The sequence below is a fragment of the Nematolebias whitei genome, chromosome 4 (genome assembly GCF_014905685.2).
Source record: "Nematolebias whitei isolate Nwh7 chromosome 4, NemWhi1, whole genome shotgun sequence".
Lineage (NCBI taxonomy): Eukaryota > Metazoa > Chordata > Actinopteri > Cyprinodontiformes > Rivulidae > Nematolebias > Nematolebias whitei.
The window spans coordinates 26,569,411-26,587,299 of NC_056501.1; the positions used below are offsets into that span (position 1 = coordinate 26,569,411).

Consider the following 17,889-nt stretch of genomic DNA (forward strand, 5'->3'; position numbering starts at 1 on the left):
ACCAGGACCAGGGCTTAATTTGAGCTGGATCCTGCTAGAATAGGATCTGGGAACGCTCTTATTTTGACAGGGAGCATTATGGTAGCTGTTTGCCAGTAACTCTCAGGCCTACTACCTAATAAAGTTATGGACAAATATGACTGCCTTGAACGGATACAACTTATTTTTGATATGTAAACTGAAAATAATTACATAAACACTCATTTTAAACATCACAGCCACTTACGTAGCATTTCCGCTTCTACTCTTAAAAAAGTCTCTATCCCTAAATGAGTGTTGGGGGTGAGTGCCGAGCTAACCAGGCAGTTGTACGCAGGCAGGAGACCACAGGCAGCCGCGATGAAGAGACGGAGGAGGCACCTGGAGGTTTCACATGTGGAGGAAGACAACAACGAGGATGACAGTGAGTTCAGTGAAGAGCCAAGCTCAGAACTGTCAAGTAAGGGGGGTAGGATGCTTGACAGAAGCAGTGTTTACAAATGTAGGTAAACATGGATGTTTAACAACCCGTTAAAATACACCAAAATGCAGGAAATTTCATCTACTTTATTCAAACTTTCCTGGGGGAGGACCCCCTGCCTTCAAACCCCCCCCACCACCACCACCACCACTGGCCTACTCGCTATTTGCATTCCGGCATCGATCAGTTTACAAATTAAGCCCTGACTAGGACTGGACACCTCTGCATTCGACAGCATTATCAGCACTTGATAGGAGTTTGATAGGTGTTGCATTGTGGGTTTGCGTGAGGCCCTGGTAGTTTATTGTGATTTACTCTTTTTTTAGCAGGCGTACAGTGGCCCAATATTGGCCCACTATGGGAGTGGTAGCACAAAGGTTAGAAAAGGTGGGCCTGTGATCGGAAGGTCACCGGCTCAACTCCCCAGACTGACAACGTTAAAATGTGGGTGGGAAAGGTGAAACATTTACACCTGTCTCCACCCTCATTGGCCCCACTCTGGGCCCTTGAGCAAGGCCCTTAATCCCCACCATCTGCTTCCCCGGGTGCCCTAGATGGCAGCTCTCTGCTCCACAAAGAGGGCTGTGGTAGCTCTGTGGTTGTGGTTGTGTCAGGAAGGGAATCGGGCATAAAAACAATTGCCAAGTCTTCATGTGAGTTAGTTCGCTGTGGTGAATCCTGAGAGAAGGAGCAGCTGAAAGTAGGAAAATATAAAACAGTGACCCGATGTTGGAGCCAACTGGTACCTGAAGGCACCCGCTCATACTGTAAGGGTTCTTGCTACTCAAGACAGGCCACAGAGGGGAGGATCGTGTTATGCACCAAGCACTACAGAACCCAACACCTTCTACTGGACACAGGTATTGGACTCATTACCACACATTGTATTATTCTGCTCCTTCTCTCAATGACTCACATCAGCTGTACTATGAGCTCACCATCCAGGCTGTCGCTTACACAAGAGCAAAGACAAATGCATTTGGCGTTGTGCTGTAACCTGGTGTCAAAGACTGGTGACAAGTGGTGTCATACCATGTTCATGGTTCTGAATTACCACATATGGCAGACCTGAGTGAAAAGGATGACAATGTTGCAGAGAGAAACACTGGTGTTACTCCTGGCATCATGGTGGGTGGAGCCATGGTGTATGATTTCAAGTCACCTCTGGTAGTGATGTGGAGCGCCCTGTTGATGCTGCTATATCATTGTCATCTTGGGTGCATGTCTTACCCCTCCTAACACAAAACCATGATACAGTCTTTCATTAAGACACCTGTCCAAACATGGCATGTGTGTCTATGTCTGTGTCTCATTCCAGTTGAGGTCCTGCCATTGTTAGCCAAGTCCCCCAATCTCCTCCATTCAAAAGTGTGGAATTTTCTTGTCAACTCTAACTCAGTCTGCAGGATCTCACCGACATGTTGCAACAGCTGCAAGCTGATGCTCTGCAGGAGGGGATATAACAGCTGTATGACTCTGTTTCACACTTAACTACTGCTTGTATCCAAGCCTGAGTGTGTGTCACACCCTACTGACATGGAACCAGCAGTGTGTTCATATTGCCAACCTCTTCTTTCCTTTCATTTCTACCGCTACATCTAGGTGCTTAACATTTTTGTCAAGTGAATGTAATTACATTAGATTGCTCAGCTCAACAGTTAGAGGTGGAATTAAAAATACCACTTGTATTTTTTTAAGAGCCCCATGTTTAGCAATTATTTGTTCCAAAGTACATGTAGGGAGTCCATTTAAGATGAACCTCATCATAGTTTCATGTTTGAAGAGTCCACGTTGTTTCCAGATTGTGTTGTTCCATTTGAAATGGACACTAGAGGCACAATGATGTTCCAGAGTGGCTTATCTCTGTTTGGGGTCAGAACGGTTGTCCAGCAAGGCCTGAGAAGAGAAGAAACAGATCCATCATGGCCGATATGTTTTGATCACATCCTTGATGGGCCTCCTGCATATGGGGCAGCATGCATTGATCTGTCTCTTGAGCTTCAGCCCACAGTCGTTGCACAGGCACATGTGTCCACAAGTGTAGATGACTGTGTCCACCTCTTGATCGAAGCAGATGGTGCACTCTCCGCTTTTGCCAGCAGGGGGCAGCTCGGAGACAGGAAGCAAGGGAGAGATGGGGGGGATCAGCGGGGAGCTGGGAGCAGTCACTAGAGGAGAAGCAAGAAAACAAACGAAAGGGTTTTTACAGTGGTGCAGACTCATATTGGCATGCATGAAATTTGTTGTTTTGTTACTGCGGGAGGATTAGTTCATGTTTACATCAGCACTACTATTCACAAATGGAAGTTAACCAGAAAAAAAAAAATGGGGAGTCGTTGCTGCCACATCTAAAACAGAACTGCTCGGCATTTCCACTGTAATCTCATGTTTAGGTAATATCAGGTTTAAATCTCAGGTTTGTAATCTCAGTTTTAAATATAGAGTGGCTTAGGTTTGCTGTCAATGTTTGGCAACTTACCCAGAGAGGATTCAGAGGCAGAGGAGGATCTGGTGACGCTGAACGCCAGGTCTGAGTCACTGTCATCTGGGCTGCTGCTCTGAGAAGCTGTGGGGGATGTGCAGGGAGGACCGGACTGCAGTGTTCCTGTGTGACAAACAAAACCACACACTTCAACAGCTTCTAGACAATTAAAACTCTTTGATAAAAGGAGAGATTTAGAAAGAGGAAATATTGAATTGTCAGCTGACTGCAAGCAAAGCAATAATCATGTCAGATTATTTTGTATTCAGTTGATTTATTTAACATCAAATCACAAAAACTGCCATCTCAAATCATGATACACGACAGATTTACATTCAATTAATCTTAGCTTAAGACAGTCACAGCCATTTTTTTTTCCAAACCTTGAAAATCAAGTTATGATGTCATGCATTGTTGCATGATGTGTTCGCTCTCAGAGTATGTGTTGTGAATGACTCTCAGCTACTACCACACCAAACGTTATCTGTACAACTTTGTTATAGCTCTTTCTGTTTTGACTGTCCTAGTATGTGTCTGTTTTATTCCTTGTGTTCATCCTTTCGTTTTACTCCATTTGTGGTTTGTGTTGTATTTTCCTGTCTTTTGAGTTCCTCGTGTTTTTCCGGTCGTCGGTTCAATCTTCCCCAGTATTTTTCCCCTCCTGTAGTCAGCTCCTGCTCCTCCCACTCTCACCTGATCCTCATTGTCACCCCAGGTGTTTGTCATTTCTCCCTCGTTAGTGTCCTGTTTATTTCCCTGTCCTGTCATTAGGCAGTATAAACCGTCCATATTTTGTTCCTCTATGTGTTCCTGAGTTTATCATTCCTGTGAGTACTGCTGCCACGGCAGCCTTTGTTTTCTGTTTTTTATAAATGAATTACCCTATTTTTTGGCCTATAAGTTGCAGTTTTTTGCATAATTTGCATGCCCTGCGAATATGAATTTTCAGCCGCTAGATGGTACTCGAGTAGCATGGCCTGCCATTGTGACATGTAATACGTAAAAGTGGCTATTAATGACATAATCGGCTTGCCAAAGCCGGCCACCTTCGTCCAGCTCGCCTGGAGCAACCGTCAAATCAGCTTCATTTCGCTGCAACGCTCCGGTGAAATGCAGCTAATTTGACCTTTGACGTGCATTTATTAAGGAAAAGCTAGACTGAGACACACCTTTGCTATAAAGTTCAGCAAACAAATTATTGTTTTTAGGTGGTTATCTTATTAAATTTTGAAGAAATGCACAGCGAGTCTTCCCATGCATGCTCCCGTGGCTGCGAATCGGCTTTTGAAATGCCGTTGATTTGACCGTCAAAGTCCTTTTATTAAGGAAAAGTTAAACTGGGACACAACTTTGATGTCGAGCAAAGAAATAATTGTTTTTAAATGTTAATCTTGTTAAATTATTGTTAAAGTCCTCTTGTGCACACTCCTGCAACCGCCATTTGGCAATCAATTGATTTTTTGGCACAACACCGGTCCACATTTCCAGGTTGTCAGCGGTGATGCGTAACCAATGTGGCGCGTCAGCGGTGACACATGTGACTTATACGGCGAAGCGACATATTTATGGATTTTTCCACTTTATTAGACATATTTGGACTGATGCGACTTATAGGGCGGAGTGCCGTGTATGGCAGAAAATACGGTAATTTTTGTTGTATTTCACCTTCAAGTCCTTGAGTTTGTCTGTGCCTTGTGTTCTACTCCACACAAAAACATGATATTAACTAATATCAATTAGCTGGAGAAGCCATATTGAATCAGGTTGATTCCACATAGTAATCAGAGGTAGGTGTACAACAAATTGATACTTTCTGAGAGTTTCATTCAAATCTGTCTACTGGGTCATGAGATATTTTGCTAACGGACAGAAGAATGCACACATGCATATGGGCAAAAACATTTTAACCTGACTTTAATAAGAACAATAGCTCCAATTCAAATCCATTTACCAAACATCTAATTAAACCAAGTTCTTTACAGTAGTCCTTTATCGCAGGGGTTCCATTCTCAGCCCACACCCCTGCCCCCCAGCAATAAGTGAAAAACCGCAAAGTTGGAATAGTAGTACAAGTAGTAGTAAGTACTAGTAAGTAGTAGTGCAGCTCATCCATCAATCAGCCAATTGTGAGTCATGTCCAATCTTACTTTGAAAAACCGTGAAAGAGCGAGTCCATGAAAGTCGAACTGCAAAGAATCGAGGGACTACTGTACAGCACAATCTAAATGCTTTTTAATTCTATAGAGCAGGGGTGGCCAATTATTTTTTCCATGGGGCCACATGAGAAACAGAAAATATTGTGGAGGGCCGGCCAAAAGGCTGATCTCAATTCTGCATAATATTAACTCTATTTCTTTATAAAAAGCTGTAAATAGCATTGTTTTGACAAGCTGGTAAGAGTATATGTTATAATTAAGCAATGAAAACATGAGGTTGCCTTCCAAAAAAATGTAATTTATTCAAGCGAATTTCCCAAACAATGGGAATGGCAATAAATCCCTAAAACAACATCATAAAAACACACAACATGTGCAAATAAAAATAACCACAATACAATTAAAATCATGCACAACTCAACCATCAAAACATCATTTAAAACTTCTTACATTTTTAAGTTGTATTTTCTTGTTCAGTGAGAGAAATCTAGTCTCTCCTGGGCTTTAACGAGTGCATCAAAATCAGGTTGAATGTCTGAGGTGGAGATGCGAAGCACAGCTGACAGATGATCATCAGTGAGAGATGATCTGTACCTGGATTTCGTGAACTTCATCATTGAAAATGTTTGTTCACATATGTAGGTAGAGCCAAAGAGAACCAACATCTTCTGAGCATGTCTCTTCATGTTTGGAAAGTTCTCCTCTTTGAGAGAAGAGTAGAAATCCAGTAGGGATCCTGATTTAAAGAGCTCTGCCAGTACTGCATCAGACTGCAGATCAATGAGTTCCAGCTGAACATCACTGGGTGCATTATCCACACTGCAGGTAAAGGGAGAGGAAATCATGTGCATTTCATCCTCGATTGTTCTGAGATCTTCAAATCTCCTTGAAAACTCACAATGCAATGCTCCTAACATGGATGAGTACCTGCGGAGGTGATCGGCTGATGGTGTGACTTCTTTCAGGGTTTGCATGTGAGTGAGATTGTTGCTCTCCAGTTGGCTTGAAAGAAACAGCATCTTTTTCATGAAAGCCTTCACCAGGGTGTGCATTTCATGAACAAAAAGGCCCCTGCCTTGCAGTTTGGTGTTCAGGTCATTCATCAGTGCAGTCACATCAACAGCAAATGCAAAATCTGCCATCCAGTCCTCATCTGAGAGCTCTGGGATGTCTTTGCCTTTCATCTCACAAAACTCTTTAATCTCTGTTTTCAGGTCCCAAACTCTTTTTAGCACTTTGCCCAGGCTGAGCCATCTGACAGGTGTGTGGTAGCCGATGTCACTATGCTCAGACTCATGATCCTCCAAAAGTGCGACAAACTGTCTGTGATTCAATGCCCGTGCCCTGATGAAGTTTACTATGTTAGTAACAACATTAATAACATGGTTAATTTTTAGCACTGACTTGCACAACACATGTTGGTGTATAATACAATGCAAAAATACCAATTCCTGATCTGAGTCGATTTCAGACACTTTATCTTGCATACGTTTTAAAAGTCCCACATTTTTCCCTGTAAGATTTGGACAACCGTCCGTTGTGACACCTGCCAGTCTGTCCCATTTCAGTCCCAGTGTGTCCATGCACGCATTCACCTCCATGAAGAGATCGCCCCCTGTAGTCGTCCCTTTCATCGACCACGTTGCTGCCAGCTCCTCCGTAATCTTGAAGTCCGGAGTGATCCCGCGGACAAATATGAGTAACTGGGCTGTGTCACGGACATCACAGCTTTCGTCCAAAACCAAGGAGAAAAAGTCAAAACTTGCCACTTCACGTTGCAGCTGAAGCTCCAGATTCCACGATATGTCCTCCACCCTTCTCGTCACGGTTCGCCTGGAGAGCGGGACTTTCTCAAATGCTTCTTTTTTTCAGGGCATATTAAAGCTGCGGAATCCACCAAGCACTCTTTGATAAACTCCCCCTCCGAGAATGGCTTACTGTTTTTAGCGATTTTGTGAGCTATCACAAAGCTGGTCTTGGTTGCTGCATCCCTGGATGTGTGAAGCTTGGTAAAAAAGCCTTGCTGCTTTTGCAGTTTAGCTAGCAAAGCTTCCGATGTCCGCGCCTTTTCAGCGTCAGTCATGTTCTTGTATTTCTCCCCGTGTTTTGTCTCGTAATGCCGACTCAAATTGTAGTCCTTAAACACGGCGATCTGCTCCCCGCAAACTAAACACATGGCTTTACCCCTGACTTCAGTAAATAAATACTTAGCAGTCCAATTTTTGTTGAAAACCCTGCATTCTTCATCTACCTTTCTTTTTTTAGCATAAGCAGACATTTCTGAGGGCTGAAGTCGTCTTGTGACTTGCTAGTGACAACGATCAAATCACGCGCATGTCTCAATATACGCTTTGCGTCATCATGTACGTAAATAAAAAAAAACTTCAAAATAAAAGCATTGCAGCTTCAGTCCATGCATCAGGTAAAATAAGAAAATATGTTTATTTTGTAATTTCCAATTAACGTTGCACGGGCCGGTCAGAGTCAATCAAAGGGCCGCATGCGGCCCGGGGGCCGTACAATGCCCAGGTTTGCTATAGAGTAAGATTCAGATTCTAATCCAGTAATCCATAGTTCAGTTTATTCCAACTGTTCAAAAAGAATTTGCTACAAAATTCAGTGGCAATGAGTAAAAATGTTTACGTGTTTTTTCAGAACGGAGATTTCTCGGTTTTTTGTTGGTTTCAGATGAGAGTGTTGTTGTATTATAAATAGTACCAGAGCTGATGTTTAAATTTATGAGGGAGTTGTAGGACTGGGACAGAGGTCAGAGGTCATTGCTAAGCAGATTCTTAAAAAAGAAAATGACTGCTCAGATACAGAAAATCCCCCCACTCTGAAGGGGAGGGGGTGGGGGGAGTGTCAAAACAAATACATATCCAGTTTTCTTCTTGTCAAGAAACTAATTATTACCACGAAAAGGCAAAAGGTGGGCAATAATGTAACTGTCTGTGTGTTTGTCTGTTTAAACTCTGGCATAAAAGGTAGCTGCCCATCTGCATGCTCTCAAAGAATGCTGGGTCATTAAATTGCTTTGAGGACCTGAGCTGATTATGATTGATGCAACTTGTATCCTGTTTACTAACCATTCTGCAGCCAACAGCTGTTTATTTGCAAGAGATTCAGCACAGATTTAATCTTACATTTCTTTGAGACTGCCAGATTAACAGTGAACAGCTACAACAAACAAGGCTGAGGCAGCATCCATCCTTTCCTTAGTTCTTGAATTCTTGTTCTTAGCTAAACAATCCAACATTACCCATAATGCAATCTAAATAGGGATGCACAATATTATCGGCATAGTATCGGTATCGGCCAATATTAGCGATAAAGTTAAATATTCAACATTCCATCAAAATAATTCACCGATATAAAAGACTTCTGTTTTAAGCTAATTTTTAATTTAAGAAATTGTCAAGTATATCTATTAATGCACTACTACTTATGCACTTTTCACACGTCACTTATTAGGTTGAGTTTAGATTTGTGAAAAATTACAAATTTGCACTGTTCAAGTGTTGTCATTGTGTTAGAGAGAGTAAATGTCATGAATAAATTTGACATTAAACATAATCCAAGTTGAAGTGTTATATCACTTTCAGCCCCTTTTTTGGCATCTGCATTTGGTAGCAGACCAAACTGACAAAGACCATGCAGAATAATGTAGTATTTTAATTCCACAGCAGGGAAATCTATGTAGTCTCTGTAAGTAGGTCTAGGGGAAAAAATATCGGTATTGGTACCGATTATCGGCCAAATAAGTTTTACCATATCAGCATATCGGATATCAGCCAAAAATCCAATATTGTGCATCCCTAAATCTAAACATTTATGAGCTAAAACCATTGTGTTCTGAAATGATGGCCGAAGCTGGTTCCACAACATCTCTGGCTCTGATAGACTTGGATCACGGTTGAATATTTACGACGCTTCCTCCTATTGTCCATTCCTAACTTCCTTTTCTTGGCCTTGTTGGTAAACGTCATTAGATTCTTGTAGAATTATTGTTTTCAAGTCAGTCCACGTGTTGCAAGGCGTAAGCAGGCCTTGTAAAACAACACCTTTAATATATAAAGCATATTTGTCCAATTGGTTTTCAAGGATGAAACTTCAGACTCAAAAACTCTGGTGCGAGGCTGTAAATAAGGAACCAACGATGCATTACGGTTCACAGCACAACAAACAGTGGACACTTTATTTTCTGCTGGTTGAGATGCAGCACAATATAAAACATAAAGGATTAATCTTGTAGCATTGAAGCTCCACACTCTTGTTGTTTTTGCCTCATTTGAGTCAAACACACAGTCAAAACGTTCTCTAATATCTTTTACAGTCCCCAAATATTTTTCTAAATGATGAAAATCTAATGACAAGTAAATGGAGATGTATCTCAAGCATTGTTACTCTGTGCTCACTTACCGAGTATCCTGAGTCTGTTTATGACGCCGTGCAAGGTGAAGAAAGCCCACAAGACCTGAGAGGAGTCCACGCAGAGCAGCCGCCCCCGCCCAGCTCCGTTCACCCCATGGTGCACTTCTCCACTGGGCAACAAGCTGAAGCTGAGAACGTCTCCAGAACAGGGCATGGGGAAGCCTCGGTGCACCACCCAATACTCTTTTCGGTCCAGGAGAACTTCAGGGTCAGCCGGCAGGTCTGCAGCGTGCAGACAAGCCGGGTCACAGGACGTCAAACCGAATGACAGCGCCCCGAAGTAAGGTAGGCCTAGGTGGCCCACCTCCAGGTACAAAGTCTCCCCCACGTGCAGCGGCCGGTCGCTGAACACCAGTGTCCGACTGCTGTCCAGAAAGTGGATACAGGCAGCCAAGCGGTCGGCTGAGAGAATCACATCAGAGCCACTGATGGGGTGAAAGTGCAAGTCATTGTCCAGCAGGGAGGGCAGGCCCCGGACCACCCGGGGGCCTGGGGTGGAGACAGTGGAGGAGGATGGGGGGGAGGAAGAGCAGCAGGGGATGAGCTGAGAGTAGCTGCTGAGCTGCAGGTTGGCCATCTTGGCAACAGCAGCCTGGTTGTTCTCCAGCTGATTGTTGCTGAAATTGGCGGAGTCGTGGCTGCTCTGGGGCAGGTAGGCACTCAGACGGGCCGCGCTTAGACAGCTGGAGCCCACGCTCTCAGCAAACGTGCTGTCTGTGTGCAAAAACAAGGACAGCATTTTAGCATGGCAGCACATAAAATATTCCAAATATTTATTTTTTTTCCTGCTTGTTGTATATGTTTCACATTTTAAAGGATGCCAAAGCAGCTAAATGGTAAATGGACTGTACTTATATATCATCTTTCTATCTTATCAAGATAAAGTGTTTTACACTACAATCTGTGCCCTCATTTACCCATTCATACAACACTCTACTAGATCTATTCACAGATTAATCAGAGCTTTATCACATTCATACATCGATGGAACACACATCGGAGGCAATGAGGAGTTCATTGTCTTGCCCAGGGACACTTCAGCATGTGACTGCTGGTGGAATTGAACCCCCAACTCTCTCATTTTAGGATGACTGCTCTAACAACTCAGCCACAGCTGCCACAGCTACTGACCAAAATTTCAAGGTCAAGGCTCTTTATTGTCATACACACCACATGTGGTACATGAGGTGGAACAAAATTGTGTCACAGGGTCCCAGCTACATCCAACAATAGCAATACAATAGGGGAGTGGTGGCGCAGAGGTTAGGACCTGTGACCGGAAAGTCGCAAGTTCAACTCCCTGTTCCTGCAACATCAAAATGTGGGTGGAAAAGGTGAAACACCCACACCTGCCTCCACCCTCATTTTCCCCAATATGGGCCCTTGAGCAAGGCCCTTAACCCCCACCTTCTGCTCCCAAAAACAGGTCTCTCTTGAAAATTAGTTCTCATGAGTCAATGAGACTACCTGTGTAAATAAATGGTAAATTTAAAAATAAATAAATTTTAAAAGAAATAGTACCGTATTTTTCGGATTACAAGGCGCACATAAATCCTTTAATTTTGTCAAAAATCGACAGTGAACCTTACAATCCAGTGCACCTCATGTATTAATTTTGGTTGTGCTTACTGACATCGAACCGATTAAATGTTGTACACGGCACTCAAAAATCTGTCAAAATGAACTTGTTTTGCTTAACGTGCCTTATAATCAGGTGCACCATATAGTCCGAAAAATATGGTATATAAGGATCTAAGATATAAACTAAGAAATACGCTAAACATTTAATAGTGCAAAATAATATGCTGAACAACAACAGCACGAACATGAGTATGTGTGAGTAATGAGTACGAATGAATACAGCAGCATGAAATAAATCAGCAGCAAAGTTTCAATATTAATTTTATGATAACCTAATCTAAGCTACAAAAGCCAACATTTTGTTGTATATTCTGTGTAAAATGTCTTAAAAAAAAAACAAGAAAAAGCTGTAACAACACATGTATCTCTCAATCCCTGACTGTTAAATTAATGAGGCCAACAAAGAATACAGACTGAAAAGTAAGCTTTAAAAACAAACAGTTGCTTTAGAAAACTGTAAATTCAATTTTTAAATTATAGAACCGTGAGCATCACATGACACTGATGGTCATACATGTGAATTTTTACGTTTCTATGGTGTTTTACGTTATGACAAAGTAAAAAAGACCCTTCACTTCTGGTTTTGATGATAACTTTTAGGTTAAATTACATTTTTATGACACTTTTTGGAGAGCTGGATCCTACACTTCAAGACTAATCATCAAACATTTGTTAATTTCACATGGGACTACAGCAATACATGCCACAGACCCTTGTTTGCAGATGACATTGTGATCTGTGGTGAGAACATGGAACAGGTGGAAGAGAACTCGGAGAGGTGGAGGTATGCACTTGAAAGAAGAGGAATGAAATTCAGCCATAGTAAGACAGAGTACATGTGTGTGAATGAAAGGGAGGCTGGTGGAACAGTGAGGCTACAAGGAGCAGAGGTCACAAAGGTGCAGGACTTCAAGTATTTCGGGTCAGCTGTCCAAGAAATTGAGGATTGTGGTAAAGAGGTGAAAAAGAGAGTCCAGGCAGGATGGAGTGGATGAAGAAAAGTTTCAGGAGTGATCTATGACAAAAGGGTGGCATAACAAGGTTTACAAGAGTAGTGAGACCAGCTATGTTGTGTGGTTTGGAGACAATGACTGACAAAAGACAGGAGACAGAACTTAGAAGTGGCAGAGCTGAAGATATTGAGGTTCTCCTTGAGTGTGACAAGGATGGATAAGATTAAGAATGAGATCATCAGAGGTACAGCACAGGTTGAATAACTGGGAGATAAAGTTAGAGAACCCAGACTGAGATGGTTTGGACATGTCCAGAGGAGGGACAGTGGGTATGTTAGTAGAATGGTGTTAGAAATACAGCAAAAAAACAAAGAGGAGATATATGGATGCAGCTAGAGAGGACATGGAGGTAGATGGAATGAGGACAGAGTGAGATGGAGGAGGATTACTCGCTGTGGCGGACCTGAAAAGGGAAAAGCCAAAAAAAAAATAGGAGGAAGAGGAAAAGACCTTTGTATATCACTCTTATTGTGGTGTTTGTGGTGAATTCAAATAAACCTTTCATTTTAAGGACAAATACGCATTGTGAGCCAGAGGTTTACAGATCTTTATCACGTTATTTAACCAGCTAAGACAAATTTTATAAACTGCACACATTCAGAGTTTGCACCACAGTGCCGTTTCTTTGGAGACTAAAATAAACAAGTCTGGCACTAGTGGTCCCCCTTTTGACTTATGATCCATTCCTTTACCACCATTTCTAGAGATGCTGGAACAGTTGAGTGTGTTGGCCCCTCACTAAAACTCCTGGGATCAGCCTCCCTGACCAAACATGGCTTTGCAGCTGCTGTCAGACAGAGGATAAACACATGTAATACATGAGAGAGGGTGATGGGATTGAATTCAGAGCGAAGGTAGAAAGTTGCAAAATGAAAGATAAAGATAGAAAGAGAGCGCTAAAAGAAGAGTGGTAGGAAAGGATCAGGGTGAACAGATTGTTTGACATATGCTATTAATTTCCGATCATCAAGTCAGCCAATCTGAGGTAAAAAAGTTTCTGTTTACACCGACTGGTTTCGACACAGAGACTGTTCATCATCGAGCCATCCCAGACAGCATTCCCTCCAAAATGGTCTTTAGTGCTGCTTGCTTTAGTTCAGATATTATTACCATTATAAGAATATGTATCTGGAGTTTGTCAGACATATGTTCTGAACACAAAAGGCCGCAGACTTAAACCAACAAGAAAAATATCTTTTTTTTTACACAGTTAAACACGAGGTAGCTGCTTGCACTGCTTGGCTGCGGTCCAAACGAAATAGAAACAATGTATTTACAGCTGAATAATTTCCTCACCGAGTAGAGAGACCTCCTGAGTGATACCATAGATATCTATGATGGCCCAGAGTGGACAGCTGATACTGAGCCCACAGTGGAAGAGGATGGGCTCTCCATCATTGATGCTGTAGAAAACTCTTCCGTGGCGGTCGGCCCAGAATGATAACACGTTATCCTTGGAGGCCAGCCTCTCGGGCAGAGCCTTGGCCCAGTAGCCGGGCCGTGTCACCAGGTCTGGACATGCATACTTGGGGATGTCAGCAGTCACCAGTTCACTGGGATCCAAACTGGTAAACCCAAAGCGCAGAGCTCCACTCCAGCCAGTGTGAACGCCACTCAAGCGCAGTCGCACCTGAATAAACAATATCAACATAACCTTGAAGGGATCGTTCAGATATTTTGAAACATCTTACCTACTGTAGATAGCTCTTTGGACAGCCTTAATCAATAGTTGTGTAATGAGAAATTATTACTGATATTTTTAGATTGAAGTTGTTTTAAGACAGCAAAACTTTTATTATGTCTAGGGCTAGCCATTACTTCATTGGTCCTGTCAGAATTAAACAATTTCTCCAAACTACAGGAAAGTGTTTCAACCAGCTATCTAGAAGTAAGTTAACAACTGTCATTTCTTTTCTATATAATCCCACTTCAAAAGAGATGAACTACCCCCATTAGCCTTTATTAGTCATATGAGTATCTCTTTAAATTAAAGATGAACGTAAAGAGATTAAATAAACCTTTTCGTAAAGGTGAACAGGCCGATGGGTGAAAGTGATTCCATTACAGAAGCTGTTCTTGCGAGTGGCTCGGCGAAGCTGTGCGTCCAGCCTAATGTTCTTGCCCTTTGCGTGCGGGTGAAAATGGGGTGACTCCGAGTTGATGCTGACTGGGGGAGCAGATGTTCTTCTTTCCACACCTGCCCCACTGTTCGGCAGGGTGTAGTACTGTCTGCTGGCCACCGGGCGGTGTTGTAGAGTCACATCTGTGGGCGGGGAAACATCCAGGAGGAGAAGTTCAAGAATTTTTATTATCCCCAAGGGGCAATTTGTTTCACAGTCAGTAAACAGCCATACTACACAAGACATTGAGACATAAAATAAGAAATCGTCACTGTACATTGAGAAGCCTGATCGCTACAGGGATGAATGAGTTTTTCAGTCTGTTCGTTCTACATCTGGGCTGCAGATACTTGCGTCCAAATGGATTCAACCTGAACTCACCATGGAGTGGGTGATCAGGATTTGCCAGAATCAGACTGGCCTTGTTCACTGACCTTGCCTTGCGTAGGTCAGTGGGGTAGAGCTATGCTATGAGAAGGGGTTAGAAAGAGGAAAATAGATCAATATTGACTCAACTAAGTGGGAGAGGACTAGGATTTTATATGAACAGTCTATGTCTGACATCAGCTGTGGGGAAAAAAAATCATCAGTTCACAATAGTTCCCTTGCAGGTGACCATTTTTAAATGGTGCCCCAAGTCTCATGCACCTCTCATTTCTTAAAAGTACCCTTGTTGCGGACTAAAACGCTCACTAGAATTCCAAAATAGTTAAACCTCTAAAATCAGACTTTTCACCACTTCCATATTTAAACCAAACTCTATTGCACCTTACCCAAAATTAGCCTTTTACCCATGCTAATATTAGTGCCAATGCACAGGAGAGAAAAAATAGTTTACAACAGACACGATAAGTCTCCATTGTATTTACACAGCACTGGCCTACAGCATAAACAACCCCTGAATAGCTCCAGTTATCTTGAAAAATGTGGAAATGAATCACACGGGACCTCGTCAGTTTCAAAACACCCCAATAAAAGACTTAATCTTCGTTCTCATCTTCACAGGAGGAGTCAGTGTCCTACTTAGGAGAAGAATCTCCTGATGCGGCAGTACAAAACAAGTGAAAGGTGAGCAGAATTCAAAGAGACGAACTGAACGCAGACTTGAATAAAATGTGTAGTGCTTGAGTTCCATACAGAATCTAATTAATGCAATAGATGAGTGTCAGAGGTACAGACTGGCTGGGATTCAAGACACAAAAAGGAGGCCGGCTCTGTGTTCTCCTCCAGGGCTACATAGTGATTACATTTCTGTTTAAAATTCACTGCGAGCCGCTGTAAAGACAATAACTCACTCAAATGGTCCACAGTACATTTCCTGGATAAGACATTACCACTGATTATATCCTAAACCATGAAGCAGAGAGCAAGAACATCTGTAACGTCTCAAATGATGTGCGGGTGCCTCTTCATACTTCTTCTTCAACCAGGACGTTTGGTTTTAGAGACATGTTGGAGTTAAACTTATTGTGACTGTAGATTTTACAATAAAATCCTGGCAACCTAAGCTGATGGTATTTTAAAGTCCATATGTTTTACTTTATTGAACCGTGTCATAGGTTTAGTTTTTATGGGGAAAACCCAGCAACAGCAGTTGTTTGTGCTTTACTGTAAATTAAGCATTTCTTACTGCACTCTATCATATTTAGTCATTGCAGTTTCAAGGATGAAGTTCTGGTAACCTCTGCTGCTGGTCAATCACTGTAAAGTTAAAGCTTCAAATAAAAGCCTAATCTATTTTACAATGTGCTCATTTTTGCTGAAGACTCTTATTAGATTCATAGAGTTTGTGATTTTTAAAGGCAGTTTACCATAAACCAATTACTGTATAGTGTACAGTATATACAGGTACAGTGTATTTTTTTAATAAACCTATCTTAAAAAAAGATTAGCTCTTGGTATTTCTTCATAAATTCACTGTTTGTTTGTTTTTTAATAGTTATATGTCTTAGCATTGATGGCCAGTCCATAGAGGCAAAATAATAATAATTTGCCCACAAAGTAGTTCCTCCTAATAAACAAACGTAAACTACCACTTTACTGATTTTGCTGTGTATTTTTGTGTTTTGTGTATTTTTCATCAATTTTGATAATTTTAGGTGGAATTTTTTTTAATGATTTTTACTGATTCATCCTCAGTTTTTTCCTTATTAAGGGGCAGCACCATTCAACGTCCTGCCCCGTGTTCATCCAAACACGTGGCCAGTGATCTGCACAGGCAGGTCCAATAGTTTTATTTGGGGCTTCCGATTTTCTGCCCTGTGGACTCATTCGGCTGGTTTTAACACGTTGATGCAACCTCTACCTAGATGAAACCTGCTGAGACCAACAGTGGAGATATTCTGTTTTCAAATCCAATTGGCGCAGACAGAGTGGACCAGAACAGAAAACTGAGAAGTGCAGTCAAAGACAAAGAACAAGAAATTACTGCAAGCATGGTAGGAACTTATTTAAACAATTCAGTCAATTGCGTGTGGGTGGGGGATGGGGAGTGGCTGTGGTGGGTCAATGGTTGAAGCAGTGTCCTTGTAACTGAGTGTTTGTGGGTTTGAACACATTGCACACAAAAAATATATAAAGACATTTGTAAAACTTTTCAGGAAATTAACATCCTTGCCACTAATATTTTTGCTCAGGCATTGCCACTGTGTCTTAGACTCAACTGACTGCTGAAATTTCGATAATAGGATCTGCAAATATCAATACTTTTTAATACCAAACACTCAATTCAGCTTTTAAGCTTTAATTACAAAATAAAAGCCCATCTCATGTACAGGTATATATTCATTTTTGTATTCATTCTTTTACAGCTGACTGCTTTTGTTGTGTAAACTTGTTCGAGCATACTGCTAATTCACTGCAGGTTGTCAATGGAAATGTAACAAGATATTGCTGTTAATCATCATTTAATAAAATCTATTGTTCTTTCCCTCAACATCTAACTCACGGTAATATAAATTAGCAAAAATGATATTCACATCGATGGTAGCATTCTTGACTTGAGGGAAAGCAGAGGACAATTTCTTCCATGGTACATAAATAAACAAGCTGTTGCTATAATATGTATTGTTTGGAGTAATGTTTTTATTGTCTGTACATTTTTTAAAATGGAAAATGAACAATATTTATTCAACCTGTCCATCCCAGCCTCCTCTCTACACAATTTGGCATCAGGTCAGTCTCAGTTTTGTCTACATGTTGTAATTTTAGGCTTTCTTTAAGTCAGAAAATTCATATTTTATTAAATCAGTCACTGGTTGAGTACACAGTACCGCCTACACCAGTGAACATGTTGCTTCAGTGTTTGAACACATGAGCTGCAGAAACACAACGTTGTTCTCACGTTGTCAGCCTGGTGGCTGAGCACAACAATCAGCTGATGTGAACACGTTTAAAGCAACAATTCAGATCTTCTAAAGTGTTGTTCTGTTAAAAGATAATGAACAATTTGTATCTCGCCTGTTGTAAATAGCTCCACAAATTACATCAGTTTCAAGAAATAGAGTTTCATTTTAATGAGCTAGGGCAGCACGGTGGCACAACTGGTAGAGCTGCTGCCTCTCAGCGAGCAGGTCCCTGGTTCAAA

At 41.7% G+C, this 17,889-nt stretch overlaps 1 protein-coding gene across 2 annotated transcripts in view; it reads right to left on the reverse strand.

Moving 5' to 3' along the window:
- Positions 1-2,270: 2,270 nt before the first annotated feature.
- The window catches only part of neurl1b (neuralized E3 ubiquitin protein ligase 1B), a 16,888-nt gene continuing 1,269 nt past the window's right edge, over positions 2,271-17,889 (reverse strand). Inside the window, exons 2-7 of one of the 2 annotated variants that reach the window (XM_037675919.1) lie at positions 16,620-16,622; positions 14,202-14,446; positions 13,480-13,813; positions 9,518-10,243; positions 2,940-3,065; positions 2,271-2,628 (exon numbers count right to left, since the gene is read on the reverse strand). In XM_037675919.1, coding sequence (XP_037531847.1) covers positions 2,381-2,628; positions 2,940-3,065; positions 9,518-10,243; positions 13,480-13,813; positions 14,202-14,446; positions 16,620-16,622 — 1,682 coding nt within the window. In that variant the 3' untranslated portion in view covers positions 2,271-2,380. The remainder of the gene's footprint in view (positions 2,629-2,939; positions 3,066-9,517; positions 10,244-13,479; positions 13,814-14,201; positions 14,447-16,619; positions 16,623-17,889) is intronic. The other variant, XM_037675918.1, reaches the window with a different exon arrangement.